Source organism: Labeo rohita, chromosome 9, assembly GCF_022985175.1.
Source record: "Labeo rohita strain BAU-BD-2019 chromosome 9, IGBB_LRoh.1.0, whole genome shotgun sequence".
Taxonomy (NCBI): domain Eukaryota; kingdom Metazoa; phylum Chordata; class Actinopteri; order Cypriniformes; family Cyprinidae; genus Labeo; species Labeo rohita.
This window is the reverse complement of record NC_066877.1, coordinates 22,176,601-22,190,832: the sequence shown is the minus strand read 5'-3', so window position 1 is coordinate 22,190,832 and position 14,232 is coordinate 22,176,601. Positions and strand designations below refer to the sequence as shown.

General features: G+C 36.0%; 1 protein-coding gene across 1 annotated transcript; it reads left to right on the top strand.

Moving 5' to 3' along the window:
* Positions 1 to 1,662: 1,662 nt before the first annotated feature.
* On the top strand, positions 1,663 to 13,418 carry ercc1 (excision repair cross-complementation group 1). The gene is made up of 9 exons (XM_051119434.1): positions 1,663 to 1,810; positions 6,631 to 7,008; positions 7,281 to 7,384; positions 9,743 to 9,842; positions 10,066 to 10,142; positions 10,288 to 10,387; positions 10,480 to 10,551; positions 12,667 to 12,735; positions 12,923 to 13,418. Exons 1-9 carry the CDS (start codon positions 1,748 to 1,750, stop codon positions 12,983 to 12,985), a joined length of 1,026 nt encoding a protein of 341 aa, XP_050975391.1. The 5' UTR covers positions 1,663 to 1,747; the 3' UTR covers positions 12,986 to 13,418.
* Positions 13,419 to 14,232: the final 814 nt, after the last annotated feature.

Below are 14,232 nucleotides of genomic sequence, written 5' to 3'. Positions count from 1 at the left end.
CTAATGCATCAGTAACTTTCCTGCTGCATCTCTCCTCACCCTTTTTGGACAAGAAAATGACTAAGAATGTGAACATTTGTGTTGGTGAACATCTTTGGCTAGTATACAAAATGAGAGCTTTTCTGAATGATGTATTCATTATTATAATTACATTATGGGGATACACATTAAGGTTAAACCTATGGAGCAGCTAATTGGCTCAACACCTTTACCCAGAGTCCTTTGCTTCACAGGCTAGATACACAGCCCCACTCACCTTAAAACCCTAACTGTGTCCTTGTCATACTGTGGTTAACCAGACAAATCTTTTATGGTAAGCTCAAGCGTGCGTGCGTGTGTGTGTGTGTGAGAGAGAGAGAGAGTATGTGCGTCCATACTCTCTTTTATCTTATAATATTGTCTGTTTTGACCTGAACAGTGACTGACATACATTGGTATGATGCCAGAGGTTTGTGTGTGTTGTGTAAATGCATAGCAGCTCTTGGAGGGCATGAACACAATCTCAGAATGAAGCTGGCACCATCTGTCTGTGGGACCCACAATGCTATGGCACAGTGGCAGGACGTCCCGAAACGCCATCCACATACACATACAAACAGGGTTAAATGGGCAATACACAGATGTCTGTCAGACTTTGGGTTTCTTAATTGGATAACCTCTAATTTAACACAAACACTGAACATAATGTTATGAGGTCCGAGAAGAGAGGATGAAGCCATGAATGACATGAGTGAGAACAATATTGACATTGTTAAAAATAAAGACATACAAAAGAGTACTTTGGAAATCATCACCTTGGAATTATAAAGTTCTATCTGACGTTTTTGTCAAAATTGAGTTATTCACAACTTATTTACATTATGTGATGTTTCTTTTGTGCACTGTGTACATTTTGGGCCTTTTTTTAGAAAACAAAAAGGGTTCCGCCTATAGAAGTCTATGGAACCAAAAAACTTTGAATCTCAATATCTCAAAACTGTTCAGAATGCAGATAGAACCTTATAATTCCAAGGTGACGAGATACCATGGTAGAATGATAAGATCATGGTAATAGCATTGTGATTGTTGACATATGGGAAAGTTGTCACAAGGACTATACTCAGAAACTATAAAGTTTTCAATCAAAGGTCTGGTTTCTTTCATATTTGTATTATTTTTATTTTTAACTCAAATAAACTAAACTATATTTTTAGTTTAGTTATCATTATCATAAAATATTTTTAGATAAACTACCCAGGTGAAAATTAGTGCTTCTTAAGATAAACATAAGATAAACTAAATATAGCACTTTAAGTACATTATTGAAGTAAACTTTTTCCACCTGGGTATTTCTCTCTCTCTCTCTGTCTCTCTCTCTAAAAATTATTTTCCCCCTGAGAAATGGTGGAAATGTTTAACAAATTTTTGCAGTTTGTGATGCAGTCTGAACTGTAAATGACCAAATTCCTATGTCGTATTATTAAGGTAGATGTTGAAAAAGTACGGTAACACATAAAAATAACACATAAAAAGTAGTAGGGAAAATCGATACGCTTTCACATTGTTTCAAAAAGGGACCCTCTTTATGAAAAGTATTAAAACATGTTGTATTGTCGCCATCTGTCGGTTACTATGAATAGGCGTCTCAATATCGATCGATTGTTCTGTGTTTGACACATTTGCCTGACACTGTTTGTTTAGGTGCAATGGCGGCAGATGGAGTAAAATGTTTGGTTCATAGTTTGTGCATTTACTGATTAACTAATAAATGGAAAAAAAGAGATTCAATATCAATTTGGACGACTCCGCGTTCACAAAGGAAAGAAGTCCGGTGGGTTTTGTTTTCTTATTATGATTATGTTGCTATGGTGTGTTGTAGTGTCTGGTAACTGTGAGGATTGAGGCTCGAACCCCTAAAAAGCTTCATACATAAACTACCACCATGGTACTAATAATTGGGATTGAATCTGTAATGCATGTACTGCAGGTCACCAAACAGCGTCAATCAGTTCTAGTGAATAAAATGTTCATAAAGACTATTACGTAAATGAGGTTTGTCACCCTTGTCAGTTAATAAAATCACAAGAGCGATCTGCCAACTTCACGTACAACTTTCACACACTTTTTGCAAGTGTGCCCGTAACAAGGTGTTGATGACTCAAAACATACTGATGCATCACGTTGCCCACCACAACAGGAACAGCCCGACACTTGCACTTGCACTTGCACAGTGTCTTGACCTGTACGTGCAAAACTAAAAATTATCACAGAATAAATGTGAGCAGTGTTTCATGTGCTACTTTTCAGCCGCAGCGATGACAGTGTAACGCAAAATAATAGCAAAAAAAAACACGTCTTTCAATAAAATGTGCACGATAGTTGCACGCGCACGCAGCGCCCAGTGTATTCGACAACATTAACAAATTACTCTTATGAACCGGTTCGTTTTGAGTCAAAAACACAAAGCGCGGCCCAGTTCACTAACGAGTTGTTTTACATTTGTTTTTTACAAATCTAATCCCGTCCGGATATGTCTGAGATTCATCGCGTAATTGTTTGATGATCCGATTCTCTGAGCGCTCCTTCCACGTTCATCATGGATATAGGCCTTTTTGCCGTATTCGACGAAATAATAATAGCATGAAATCAATAAGACGATGCCGATCACGGAAACTAATAGCAGAGTTAGGCGAGCATCTGGTCGACTGTTAGACACATTTCTCAAAAAGTTTAACAATAAGTAAGTTAAACGTAGCAAAACTGATGACACACCAATCAGAATCTCTGCATCCAACAACGGAGAGAGGAGAGAAATGAACGAATCATTTACATGGGTATTATACTTACACATACACTATAATTATAGTACAGTACCAGCAGTGGCGGATTAAGACTCTTTGGTGCCCCTGGGCAACGACACCTAAAGTGCCCCATTTTTCATTCATTTATATTTAATTTACACAATACTTTTCAAGTGTTTTTACTAAAATGGGTGTTTTCAGAAATGTGACAATGAGAGCGTGGTCTCTCAGATGGGCAGTATTTCAAATACATGTATTTGAAATACTATTTTGAATCTTTATATTTAAACACCTTTGGAAAAAGACATGTATTTTGGATTTAAATACATTTAGTATTTTTGTATTTATTTAGTACACTTGTTGATACAGGAAATCAGCAGTCTAATAAAGAGGTTGATTGGCAAAAAGTATTTTATGTATTTTGAAAATACAAAAATACTAAGATTAAATGCATTTAATTACAAAATACAAAACAGTATTTTGTATTTCAAATAAATGTTTTTGAAATACTGCCCATCCCTGACTGCGCTTAACAAATTTATTGGACCACCACCCAGTGTACGGTTTGTGCCACAGCTGCCCTAAACTAAGTACTGGTGATTACCAAAATAATTTTTAATGTTTCTGTAATGGTTAATCCACCAGTATGTGTAAGATCTTTAGTCAGAGTAGTTTTTCTAATGCTAAAATATAATTATTATTGGGATTGAATGGATTCAAAGATAGACTGCACAAAAGGTTAATCAAAAGCAAGTATTTGGGAGCAACTACACTGTAAAAAACAATTTGTTGAGTCAACTTAAAATAATTTGTAACATGGCTGCCTTAAAATTTTAAGTTCAGTCAACTGGAAAAAAAAAATTATTCAACTTGAAATGTTAAATTATACTAAGTGACAACTTAAAATTTTAAGTTGATTCAACTCAAATATCTAAGGCAGCTGGGGTACTTGCCCATCTGTTAAGCTTAGCAAACACAACTTAATATTTCAAGTTGACTGAACTTAAAATTTTAAGGCAGCAGGGTAACAAATTATTTTAAGCTGTGTTTTTTATTTTTTACAGTGTAGAAACTATTTGGATGTCAGTGCATTAAAACAATGTCAGCAAGAATGCAAGCTTTTATCAAGGCCAAAGGAGGCATACAAAATAAAAATAAAATATGTATTTATTTGGATTATTAGTTTTTGGTTATTATGTGTGAACAAAGACAATTTAGTCGTTTGTTATTTGCCCAATAAATGACAATACAATGTTTAGTTCTAAACAAGTTTTTGATGGGTGGTCTAATAAGTTTGATAAGCTACGCTGTATATAGCTACATAGTTTTATCAGGGTTTGAACTGAAAATAAAACTCACGAACTCACTTGTTTACACTCTGCCCCTATCTTGATTGCCAACGGCTGCAAAGTAACAAAATATTCAACAAAATATTCAGGGGACTTAGTATGTTCTGATGAACGGGTATATATAGGTCATGGTTTGAAAATACATCGCTTGTCTTACCGGAGAATATTTATTTGCGTGGTGCCCCCCCCTGGACGTGGTGCCCCTGGGCACTTGCCCAATTGCCCATATGGTTAATCCGCCCATGAGTACCAGTACATTAGATGATGGAAATTTCACTATTCTATATGTACAGTAAACTGTAGCACATGTTGTACACCTTCAGAAGTGTGACTGTCAAATTTTATTTGTAACCATTTTTTATGTGTAGCCTACTGCATTTTTGCAGAACTGAGAAATGACTACCTAGAGATATAGTCTTGTGTCAGGAGACCAAATAGTACTGAAATGTAGCCAAATGTGCAGAGGATGCTGAATTTAATTTTTTATTTAATTTTTTACTGTACTGTTTTGTGGTGCATACCAAGTTCATATGCAGTTCTTTGTTATTTGAACTTTTCTAGTGCTTTTCATCTGCTGCAACATTACTTTACAGTAGTAAAATGAAAATATTTTTTTCCCCAAAAGTTAATTGCTGAATTAGCAATCTGTAATTTAATTTATGTTGTATACTGTAATAGACATTGAGTTGCAAATTAATTCCTAATAGGAGGTTTTTTTTGTGTGTTATTGATCTCATGAGTGTTCAGTCATCATTGTAATTGAATTGTGAGTAATAATTTAAAAATACCTGTAATAACTAGATTCAAACGTTTGAAAGACATATTTATGCTGGCTTGTCTTAAAACATGTTTAAAAACATAAATAGTTTGGTCAGTTAGATGTTCTAGATGTTTGCTAAAGTGTTGCTAGTTGGTTGCTAGGATATTCTGGGTGGTTGCTAGGCTCTTGCTATGCATTGTCTGGGGTGTTGCTAGATTTTATGGTTGATTGTGTGTTCTGGGTGATTACAGACATTTCCACCCCTGTTAATAACAGAAAATCAAACATTGTTTCCAAAACCGATCCAGTTTCAGTGCTTTGATATTATAATATTTCTTTCTAATGTTAGGAAATTAACTTTGTAAATTTACTGTATAACCTGTTGACGTTTTTTTTTTTATATGTTGTTTATTGACTTGGTGCCATAATGGACATTGAAATGTTGTTATTTATTTTTCATTTTAATCAGTATAGATCATTACTTAATGACTCACTCAATATTTGTGAACACAACTGTGTATGTCAGACTATAAATCTCCAAAAACTATGCATGGGGGCTTTCTTTGGTGTTGCCACCCCTCATAGACCCCATGCCACCCCTTTGCCATATATATATATATATATATATATATATATATATATATATATGAAGGTCACAGTGAAAATGTCTATAAGGAACCTTGACAAACATCATAAGTGGACTTAAAATAGAATGATACAGAAGTCCCGGATAACACACGTACGTCTGAAAGATGTCTGTTAAAGATCATATAATCTGGAAAACATCTGCTGTGTACAAACATCTGACAGACGTCTGTAAGATGTCAGTTTTACATACATTACATACAAGTATGTTCCTTGAGTTTTACTAATAATGTTAATGAAGTTTTTGCACAAAAAAGGTGGAAAAATTATTATTTTCAACCCTCATTCTGACCCTTCGTCTAAAACGAACTGTTTTAAGGGCGGGTCCTTTAAGACTTGCCAGTGTTATGATTGGCTAACGTCATTGCTTAGGAAACGGTGTCAATACCCCCTCGCTATTGCATGTGAGTGTTTTGACAACATGATAAGAAAAATGGTAATTTCCAGAAAAAGTCTTATGAAATCATTTACTTGCAGTTTGTGATGCAGCTGCAGTCAGATCTAATACCACTTCATTTGTCAACAAATGTTTCATTGTAAACCCTCCATGTCACTGTGCCTTGCTTACAAAACAAAATGCTCCGATCCATCCTCAGACACGATCTGGGATGGCATTAAAAATAAACTATCCACTTGTTCATTACGCTGGGATCCTTCTGATATCTGTACAAAGACACGAATTAGCTGTTTAAACCAAATGCGTTAAAACAAACGATCTTTCACTTCACTTGTCCTGTTGACGACAGATTCCAGCCAGTGGACTGTGTCAGAAAGCGAACGCGCATCTGTATACTGTATCCAGTGTAGACAAGATAGCGGTAGTGACTGTAATTTCTATTTGCTTTTGACGCAACATGACACTCACATTCAGGTTGTCAGCCCTGAAGTGACTGACAAGTCCAGTTGGCACCTCAGATCCAAAAGTAGACATTTTTGGAGCTTGATTAAATAAATGCTTTGTTTATAATGAGGAAGATGTTTTAAGCTATGAAACTCGCAGGATGTTTTAATGGTACAAAGACCTTTTATATACCAAAAGATATGATTTCTCATAACCCTTTTAAATGAAGTAACCAAGTTTCTTTTGATCATACAGGTGACATCTTTGTTCAAGGCCAAAGATGGTCAAGTAGAGACGTCATCTGCTCAGAGTGCTCCTCCAGCTCCTGGTCAACCACTGTCCTATGCAGAGTTTGTTGTTCAGACCAAAAACAGGGCGCTTCAGGGAGCTGCCCATGGACCAGAGAAACAAAGTAGGAACGATGCTGCAGGGCAAAGCAGTGTAAACACAGCTGGTAGCCGATCAGTTAGTACGTCCTCCACAGATTCTGGAAAACCTGAGACTGAGCAGCAGGCGCCAGCAAAAGTATCAACAGAAGATCAAACAAAAGAGGAAGGTCAGAGTTCGGAGAGTTGTATCGTTCCTCCTCATCTTTTAGGATCCGGAAATAGTATTATTGTCAGTCCTCGACAGGTATGTATATTGTTTGTTAATTTTTCTGCTTTAAAGCTATGCTTGGGATTTTCCCCTGTTGTTTTACATAAAGAAATGAACTACACTTTTGAGATTTTTTTCTAAAGTAGTGGGATTTCATGCATTCATTTAAATATGCAGCAGTATAAACATCCAAACATAATGTAAACAAACATCAAAATGTACTGACTGCAACTTTTAGTTGATTTCTACTATATAACATGCAAATATAGACGGTGATTATGTAATATTATGTATTTATCTGTCTACAGAGAGGCAACCCCATCCTAAAGTTTGTGAGAAATGTTCCTTGGGAGTTTGGAGAAATTGTGCCTGACTATGTTTTGGGGAGGACAACCTGTGCTCTTTTTCTCAGGTTGGTTTTTGGGTAAAAGTATGGTACAGGAGAGAAAATACAGTTGAAGTCAAAAGTTTGCAGAATCTGCAAAATGTTAACTATTTTACCAAAATAAGTGAGATCATACAAAATCCATTTTATTTTGTATTGACCTGAATAATATATTTAACATAAAAGACATTTACATATAGTCCACAAGAGGAAATCTTAGTTAATTTTTAAAAAATTACCCCTTCCGGAGTTTTACCATGCACTTGATTCTTAATTCTGTGTTGTTACTTGAATGATCCACAGCTGTGGGTTTTTTTTTTTTTTTTCATGAGTGACTTGTTTGTCCTGAACAGTTAAACTGCCCACTGTTCTTCAGAAAATTCCTTTAGGTCCTACAAATTCTGTGGAAAGTTCTTTGTATATTTGAAACCTTTCCAACAATGACTGTATGCTTTTGAGATCCACCTTTTCACACTGAGGACAACTGAGGGACTCATATGCAACTATTACGGAAGGTTCAAATGCTCACTGATGCTCCAGAAGGAAACACAATGCATTAAGAGCCAGGGGTGAAAACTTTTGAACAGAATGAAGATGTGTACATTTTTCTTACTTTGCCTAAAAATCTTTTTTTTTTTTCTTCATTTAGTACTTCCCGTCAGAAGCTACAGAAGATACTTACATGTTTTTCAGATATTCAGATATTCAAATTCAAAAAGTTTTCACCCCCCAGCTCTTAAAGGGGTCATTGGACATATTTTCCACAAGCTGATATAGAGAAGTCTATAACATACTTTGATTAAAATTTCTCATTGGTAGTGTAAAAAACACCCTTTTTACATTTCCAAAATCAGCCTTGTTCAGAGCGAGCCATTCTATTGCATGTTCCTTTAAATGCTAATGAGCTCTGCTCACCCCGCCCCTCTCTTCTGTGGGGTGACGAGCCTATCTGTTTACTTTAGCCGTGATAATTGCTAACTAGCACATTAAGAAAGGTGATTTGCAAAGATGCATAAAAACTCTTATACTCTCTTTTGCTTTGGAAGCTGCATCACAAATGATTTGCACGAGCATAGATGCATTTATGTAGATGGCTGGGTGCATTGCCTTCTTAAGCAAAAGAAACATTATAATGCTCTGTGTCTTTAGCGGCTCAGATGACCGCTATGATCATTATAACATCCAACAATAGAACACCTCAATCGTTCAGTCTGAGACATTCTTGCCTTCCCCTGCACCGGAGTCTTCTGGAGCATCAGTGAGCGTTTGAACCTTCTGTAATAATTGCATATGAGTCCCTCAGTTGTCCTCAGTGTGAAAAGGTGGATCTCAAAATTATACAGTCATTGTTGGAAGGATTCAAATACACAAAAATACTGAAAAACCAAAAAAAATTGTGAGACCTGAAAGATTTTTCTGAAGAACAGTGGGCCGTTTAACTGTTCAGTACAAACAAGGGACTCATGAACAACTAACACTTCACAGATTCTGCAAGGTGTATTTGCAAACAGATTTGTACGTTTATGTGTAGCCAGCACAACTGTACCCTATATGCTTAGCACTTGATTGTGTAATTTTTGTGTTTTGTTTTTTAGTTGGGATTTGTTATTAAAGCAGTTACTAAATGTCTGTGCATATCTTTTAAATCCCAAGACACCATAAATAATGTAATCAATAATTAATGCAATTAATTGTTGAGTGTTAAATATAGAGCCCTGGGTGCAAGCATGTGCAACTTGAAACTCTTTTTGTAAGTGTTATGTGAGAATGGAATGCTCTCAGTTAGTCAGGTGTGAAACCACATCATCCTGTGTTTGCAAAGAAGAATAAGTGAGAATTCAAAGTAACAGGCTTGTTGTGGTGACAATCATGATTGGTATGACAATGCATTGTAGACGATGTTGAATCAGTTGAGAAATGTAAATTAACAACAGCATTTTGTATTTTTAGAATTGCTAGTTTCTGTGAATAATGTAATTTAATTTCTATGGTAAGATGTGGCTTTTTGTGTTTAAAGGGATGGTTCGCCAAACATTTACACACCCTCCACTTGTTCTAACCCGTATGAGTTTCTTTCTTTATTTGAGTGCAAAAGAAGGTATTATGAAGAATCTTAGAAACTAAATGGTTAATAGTAGCCACTGACTTGCATAATATTTTTGGCTACCATCAGCTCTTTGGTTGATAACATTCATACAGGTTTGAAACAACTTGTGGCTGAGTACTGAAAGGCTGAAAGGTTTTTAGTCCCTTAACCAATGGTTTCACTTTACTAAACTTCAAATAGAAAATTGAAATTCACTTTCTCTAGAGTTTATATTCATCAACCATGTGTAAGTACAGTGTGTGATGTTTTAGTTTCTCTTTCTCTCCATGCCTTTGCAGTGTGCGTTACCATAATTTGAACCCAAACTACATCCATGAGCGTCTGAAACAGCTGGGACAGAGTTTCACTCTCAGAGTGTTGCTCGTCCAGGTTGATGTGGTGAGTCTGTCTGTCTCACTTACTAGTTCACTTACATTTCATTGTCTTTTCTGTTTCTTTGCCCTTTCTCTATTGTGTAAAATTGTGTTGTTTCTGAATTAAATGCTAAATAAATCATGATGGTTAGTAAAACATAGTCTCTGTGTGCCAGCTTTTGAACTTTTAAGCTGCTCGAATTCAGTTATGATGTTCATGTCCCATTTCTCTCTTCCTCACTTATCAGAAAGACCCTCATCATGCACTGAAAGAGCTTGCTCGAATATGCATCATGGCTGACTGTACCCTCATTTTGGCCTGGAGGTAAGGGGATTGTTCAAAATAATTAAGTGGGAGGGGGATTCCCTTAGTGGCTTTTGTAAATGTAGGCATTAAAGCTCCAACCCTATTAGTTTTTAGTGCGTTAATTCAATTCCTGTAACTAAACGTATCTATTTGTGCGTGTAAGTCCTGAAGAAGCAGGCCGTTACCTTGAGACATACAAATCCTATGAGAAGAAACCTGCAGATATTCTGAAAGAACAAGTGGAGAAAAATTACCTGTCCCAGGTTAGAGCACAAAAACCTATACTTAAATCTAAAATGATTATGTTTGGTTCATTCAATCATAAGCTGATGACAAATTTCCTTTTGTTTAACAGGTTACAGATTGTTTAACCACAGTAAAGTCTGTTAATAAGACAGATGCCATGACTCTCCTGTCTACTTTTTCTGTAAGGAATATTTTTCCTTTATATGTTGCATATTTACTGTATTACTTACACTACTGTTTGGGGTTAGTAAGATTTTTAAAAAAATAAATAATTAGTTTTATTTAGCAAGGACACATTTAAATAATCAAAAGTGACAGTAAAGTCTTTGACATTGTTACATAAAATGTAAATGTTTTAATAAATGCTGTTCGTTTGAACTTTCTAATGATGAAATGTTCATGAAAGATATTAAGAAGCACAACTGTTTTCAACATTATTAATTAGAAATGTTACTCTCGAACAAAATCGGCATATTAGAATGATTTCTGTCATCTGACACTGAAGACTAGAGTGATGGATGCTGAAAATTCAGCTTTGCAATCGCAAGAATAAATTACACTTTAAAACATTTGAAATTCACGTTTTTGATCAAATAAATACAGTATCTCACAAAAGTGAGTACACCTCTCAAATTTCAGCAACATTTTTAGTATATCTTCTTAAGGAACAATACTATAGAAATGAAATTTGGATATATTTTAGAGTAATCAATGTGCAGCTTGTATAGCAGTGTATATTTACTAAAAATGACTTTCCCCTGAAATAACTCAACATACAGCCATTATTGTCAAAATAGCTGGCAACAAAAGTGAGTACACCCTAAGTGATAACATCACTGTCATTTAACGATGCAAAGCCACATGTCCTGTTCATGATGTTCATGTTTTTGTCTACTTGACAGGACCATGCAAAGTTGTTTATCTTGTATTAGAGCAGTTAAAATTTGGTACAGTTTGTTTCTCATACTAACCACTGGATGTTCAACAAGGCACCTCATGGCAAAGAAGTCTCTGAAGATTTGAGAATTAGAATTGTTGCTCTCCACAAAGATGGCCTAGGCTATAAGAGGTTCAGTAACAACCTGAAACTGAGTTACAGTAATGTGGCCAGGGTCATAGGGAATAGGCCTCGCAAGGGTCGATCAACGAAGTTGAGTGCTCGTTCTGTGCTTCAGGTGCAGAACCTGGCTTCAAAAATAGATGAATAAGTGCTGCCAGCATTGCTTTAGAGGTTGCAGAAGTAGAAGGTCTGATTGTCAGTGCTCAGACCATACGCTGCACACTGCAACAAGTTGGTTTGCATTGGCGTCAACCGAGAAGGAAGCCTCTTCTGAAGCTGGCTTACAAGAAAGCCCGCAAACAGTTTGCTGAAGACAACCTGTCCAAGAGCATGAATTACTGGAACCATGTCCTATGGTTTGATGAGAATAAGATAAACTTGTTTGGCTCAGATGGTGTTCAGCATGTGTGGTGATGCCCTGGTGAGGAGTACCAAGAAAACTGTGTCTCTCCTACAGTCAAACATGGTGGTGGTAGCAACATGGTGGTGGTAGCATCATGGTCTGGGGCTGCCTAAGTGCTGCTGGTACTGGGGAGATGCGGTTCATTGAGGGAAACATGGATTCCATTATGTACTGTACATTTCTGAAGCAGAACATGATGCCTTCCCTTCAGAAACTGGTCCGAACGGCAGTTTCCCAATATGATAATGACCCCAAACACACCACCAAGATGACAATTGCCTTGCTGAGGAAGCACCATGTGTCTAACTTCCAGCAGCTCAATGATGCCATTATAGAGGATTTGAAGAGGATCCCAGCAACAACCTGCGCAGCTCTGGTGACTTCCTTGCGCAGAATGATTAAGGCAGTGATACATAACAATGGTTTGACAGAAAATACTGACACTTTGGACACAGTTTTGACAAGTTCACTTAGGGTGTACTCACTTTTGTTGCCAGCTGTTTTGACTATAATGGCGGTATGTTGAGTTATTTTCAGGGGACAGTAAATATACACTGCTATACAAGCTGCACATTGACTACTCTAAAATATATCCAGGTTTCATTATAGTATTGTCCCTTGAGAAGATATACTAAAATGATTGCTGAAATGTGAGGGGTGTACTCACTTTTGTGAGATACTGTATGCAGACTTGGTGAGCTTAAGAGATTTTTTTTCCCAGTCAATCAGTATTATCAACCTCAAACTTTTGAGTTTGTGTATAAAAAATCCGTTGCCAAAAATATTGAAATACTTGTATGTTCTTTTATATTGATGCCATTTTATCTCTTCAGTCTTTGGAGGGCATCATTACAGCCTCTAAGGAAGAACTAGTTTTGTGTCCTGGACTTGGTCCGCAAAAGGTGTGTAGAGAAACTTTGATATGTTTTGAGCATTTGGCTTTATATCTAGCATCTGATATCAGTTTACATATGTTGCATAGTTTTAAATGTAATATTTTTATATTTGCTTATGACTTTTAACAGTAAGAGTATTTGACACTTTAAACTTTTTTTTAAATTTTCTTTCCTGTTTATGGTTCATTTTTAGGCAAGAAGGCTTTATGATGTACTACACCAGCCTTTCATAAAGACCAAGAAGAAGGAAAGCTGATGTAATCACCAACTGTCTTTGAACACAGTGCCTAGAATAAGACTCTGGGACAATATAGCAAGTCTTAAGTCTTATGGAGGATTTATGATCTTTGTCTTTAATTGGAGCATAAACAGCCATAAATACAGTGGTTTATTTATTATTTTTTGTTATTATTATTCTTTTTTAAGGTGTAACTTGCTTTTGTAATTCTGTAAATTCAGTCTGACTTCAGTAGGATGACGCAAGATTAAAATTTTAGTCAAAATAACTTTTTTCTTGTGTGTTCAGTTCAATAAATGTCAATATTATTTAGCAGTAATTGTATGTTGTTGTTCTTTTAGAGTGGGAGAGGAGATTCTGTTATAGCTCCACGATTCTTATTGCAACTGGAACAAAACCTGAAGAAACCACTTGTCATATATATATATATATATATATATATATATATATATATATATATATATATATATAAAAGAAAGAAAGAAAGGAAAAACTTAAATGGTGGAAACTTAAATGACTTGTCGGAATTAGACTACATGGGCAAACTGACTCAGAGTATGAATGTGTTTGTGGGCCAAAAGTTCAAGGCTATCACAATTACCACAGAAAACAACATCACACCAGCCTTAATCTCACAACTAACTGACTGACTCACAACAAGCAACAAGCCAGGTGAGAAGTTTTATACTACAGACAGTTATAATTAGAATCTTCCTGTCTAATCTAACTCCAGTGCAGTAAAGGGTTAGTTTACCCAAAAATGAAAGTTCTGTTATTAATTACTCATGCTCACGTCTTTCCAAACCCATAAGACCCTCATGCATCTTTGAAACACGAATTAAGAAATTTTTGATAAAGTCCGAGAGGTTTTTTACCCTGTATAGACAGAAATGGAACTACCATGTTCAAGGCCCAGAAAGGTAGTAAGGACATCATTAAAACAGTCCATGTAACATGAGTGGTTAAACTGCAATTTTATGAAGCCACGAGAATACTGTTTGTGTGCAAAGAAAACAAAAATAACTACTTTATTTAACAGTTTCTTCTCTTGCTTGTCAGTCTTCGACGTGCGTTCTACGGGTTCTACGTCAGAACTGTGGCACCTGGGTCAGCAACACACATCGAAGACTGATACTGGGCCTTGAACGTGGTATTTGTGTTGCTGTCTGTGCAGGATCAGAAAGCTCTTGGATTTCATCAGAAATATCTCAATTTGTGTTCTAAAGATGAACAAAGGTTTTACGGGTTTGAAATGACATAAGGGT

Bases quoted from the DNA above. Each gene is read 5' to 3' on its own strand.
- ercc1 (XM_051119434.1), top strand. From the start codon at position 1,748: ATGGAAAAAAAGAGATTCAATATCAATTTGGACGACTCCGCGTTCACA. The intron at 1,811-6,630 runs GTGGGTTTTGTT...TTGATCATACAG, and splicing joins TCACAAAGGAAAGAAGTCCG to GTGACATCTTTGTTCAAGGC. The intron at 7,009-7,280 runs GTATGTATATTG...ATCTGTCTACAG, and splicing joins TTATTGTCAGTCCTCGACAG to AGAGGCAACCCCATCCTAAA.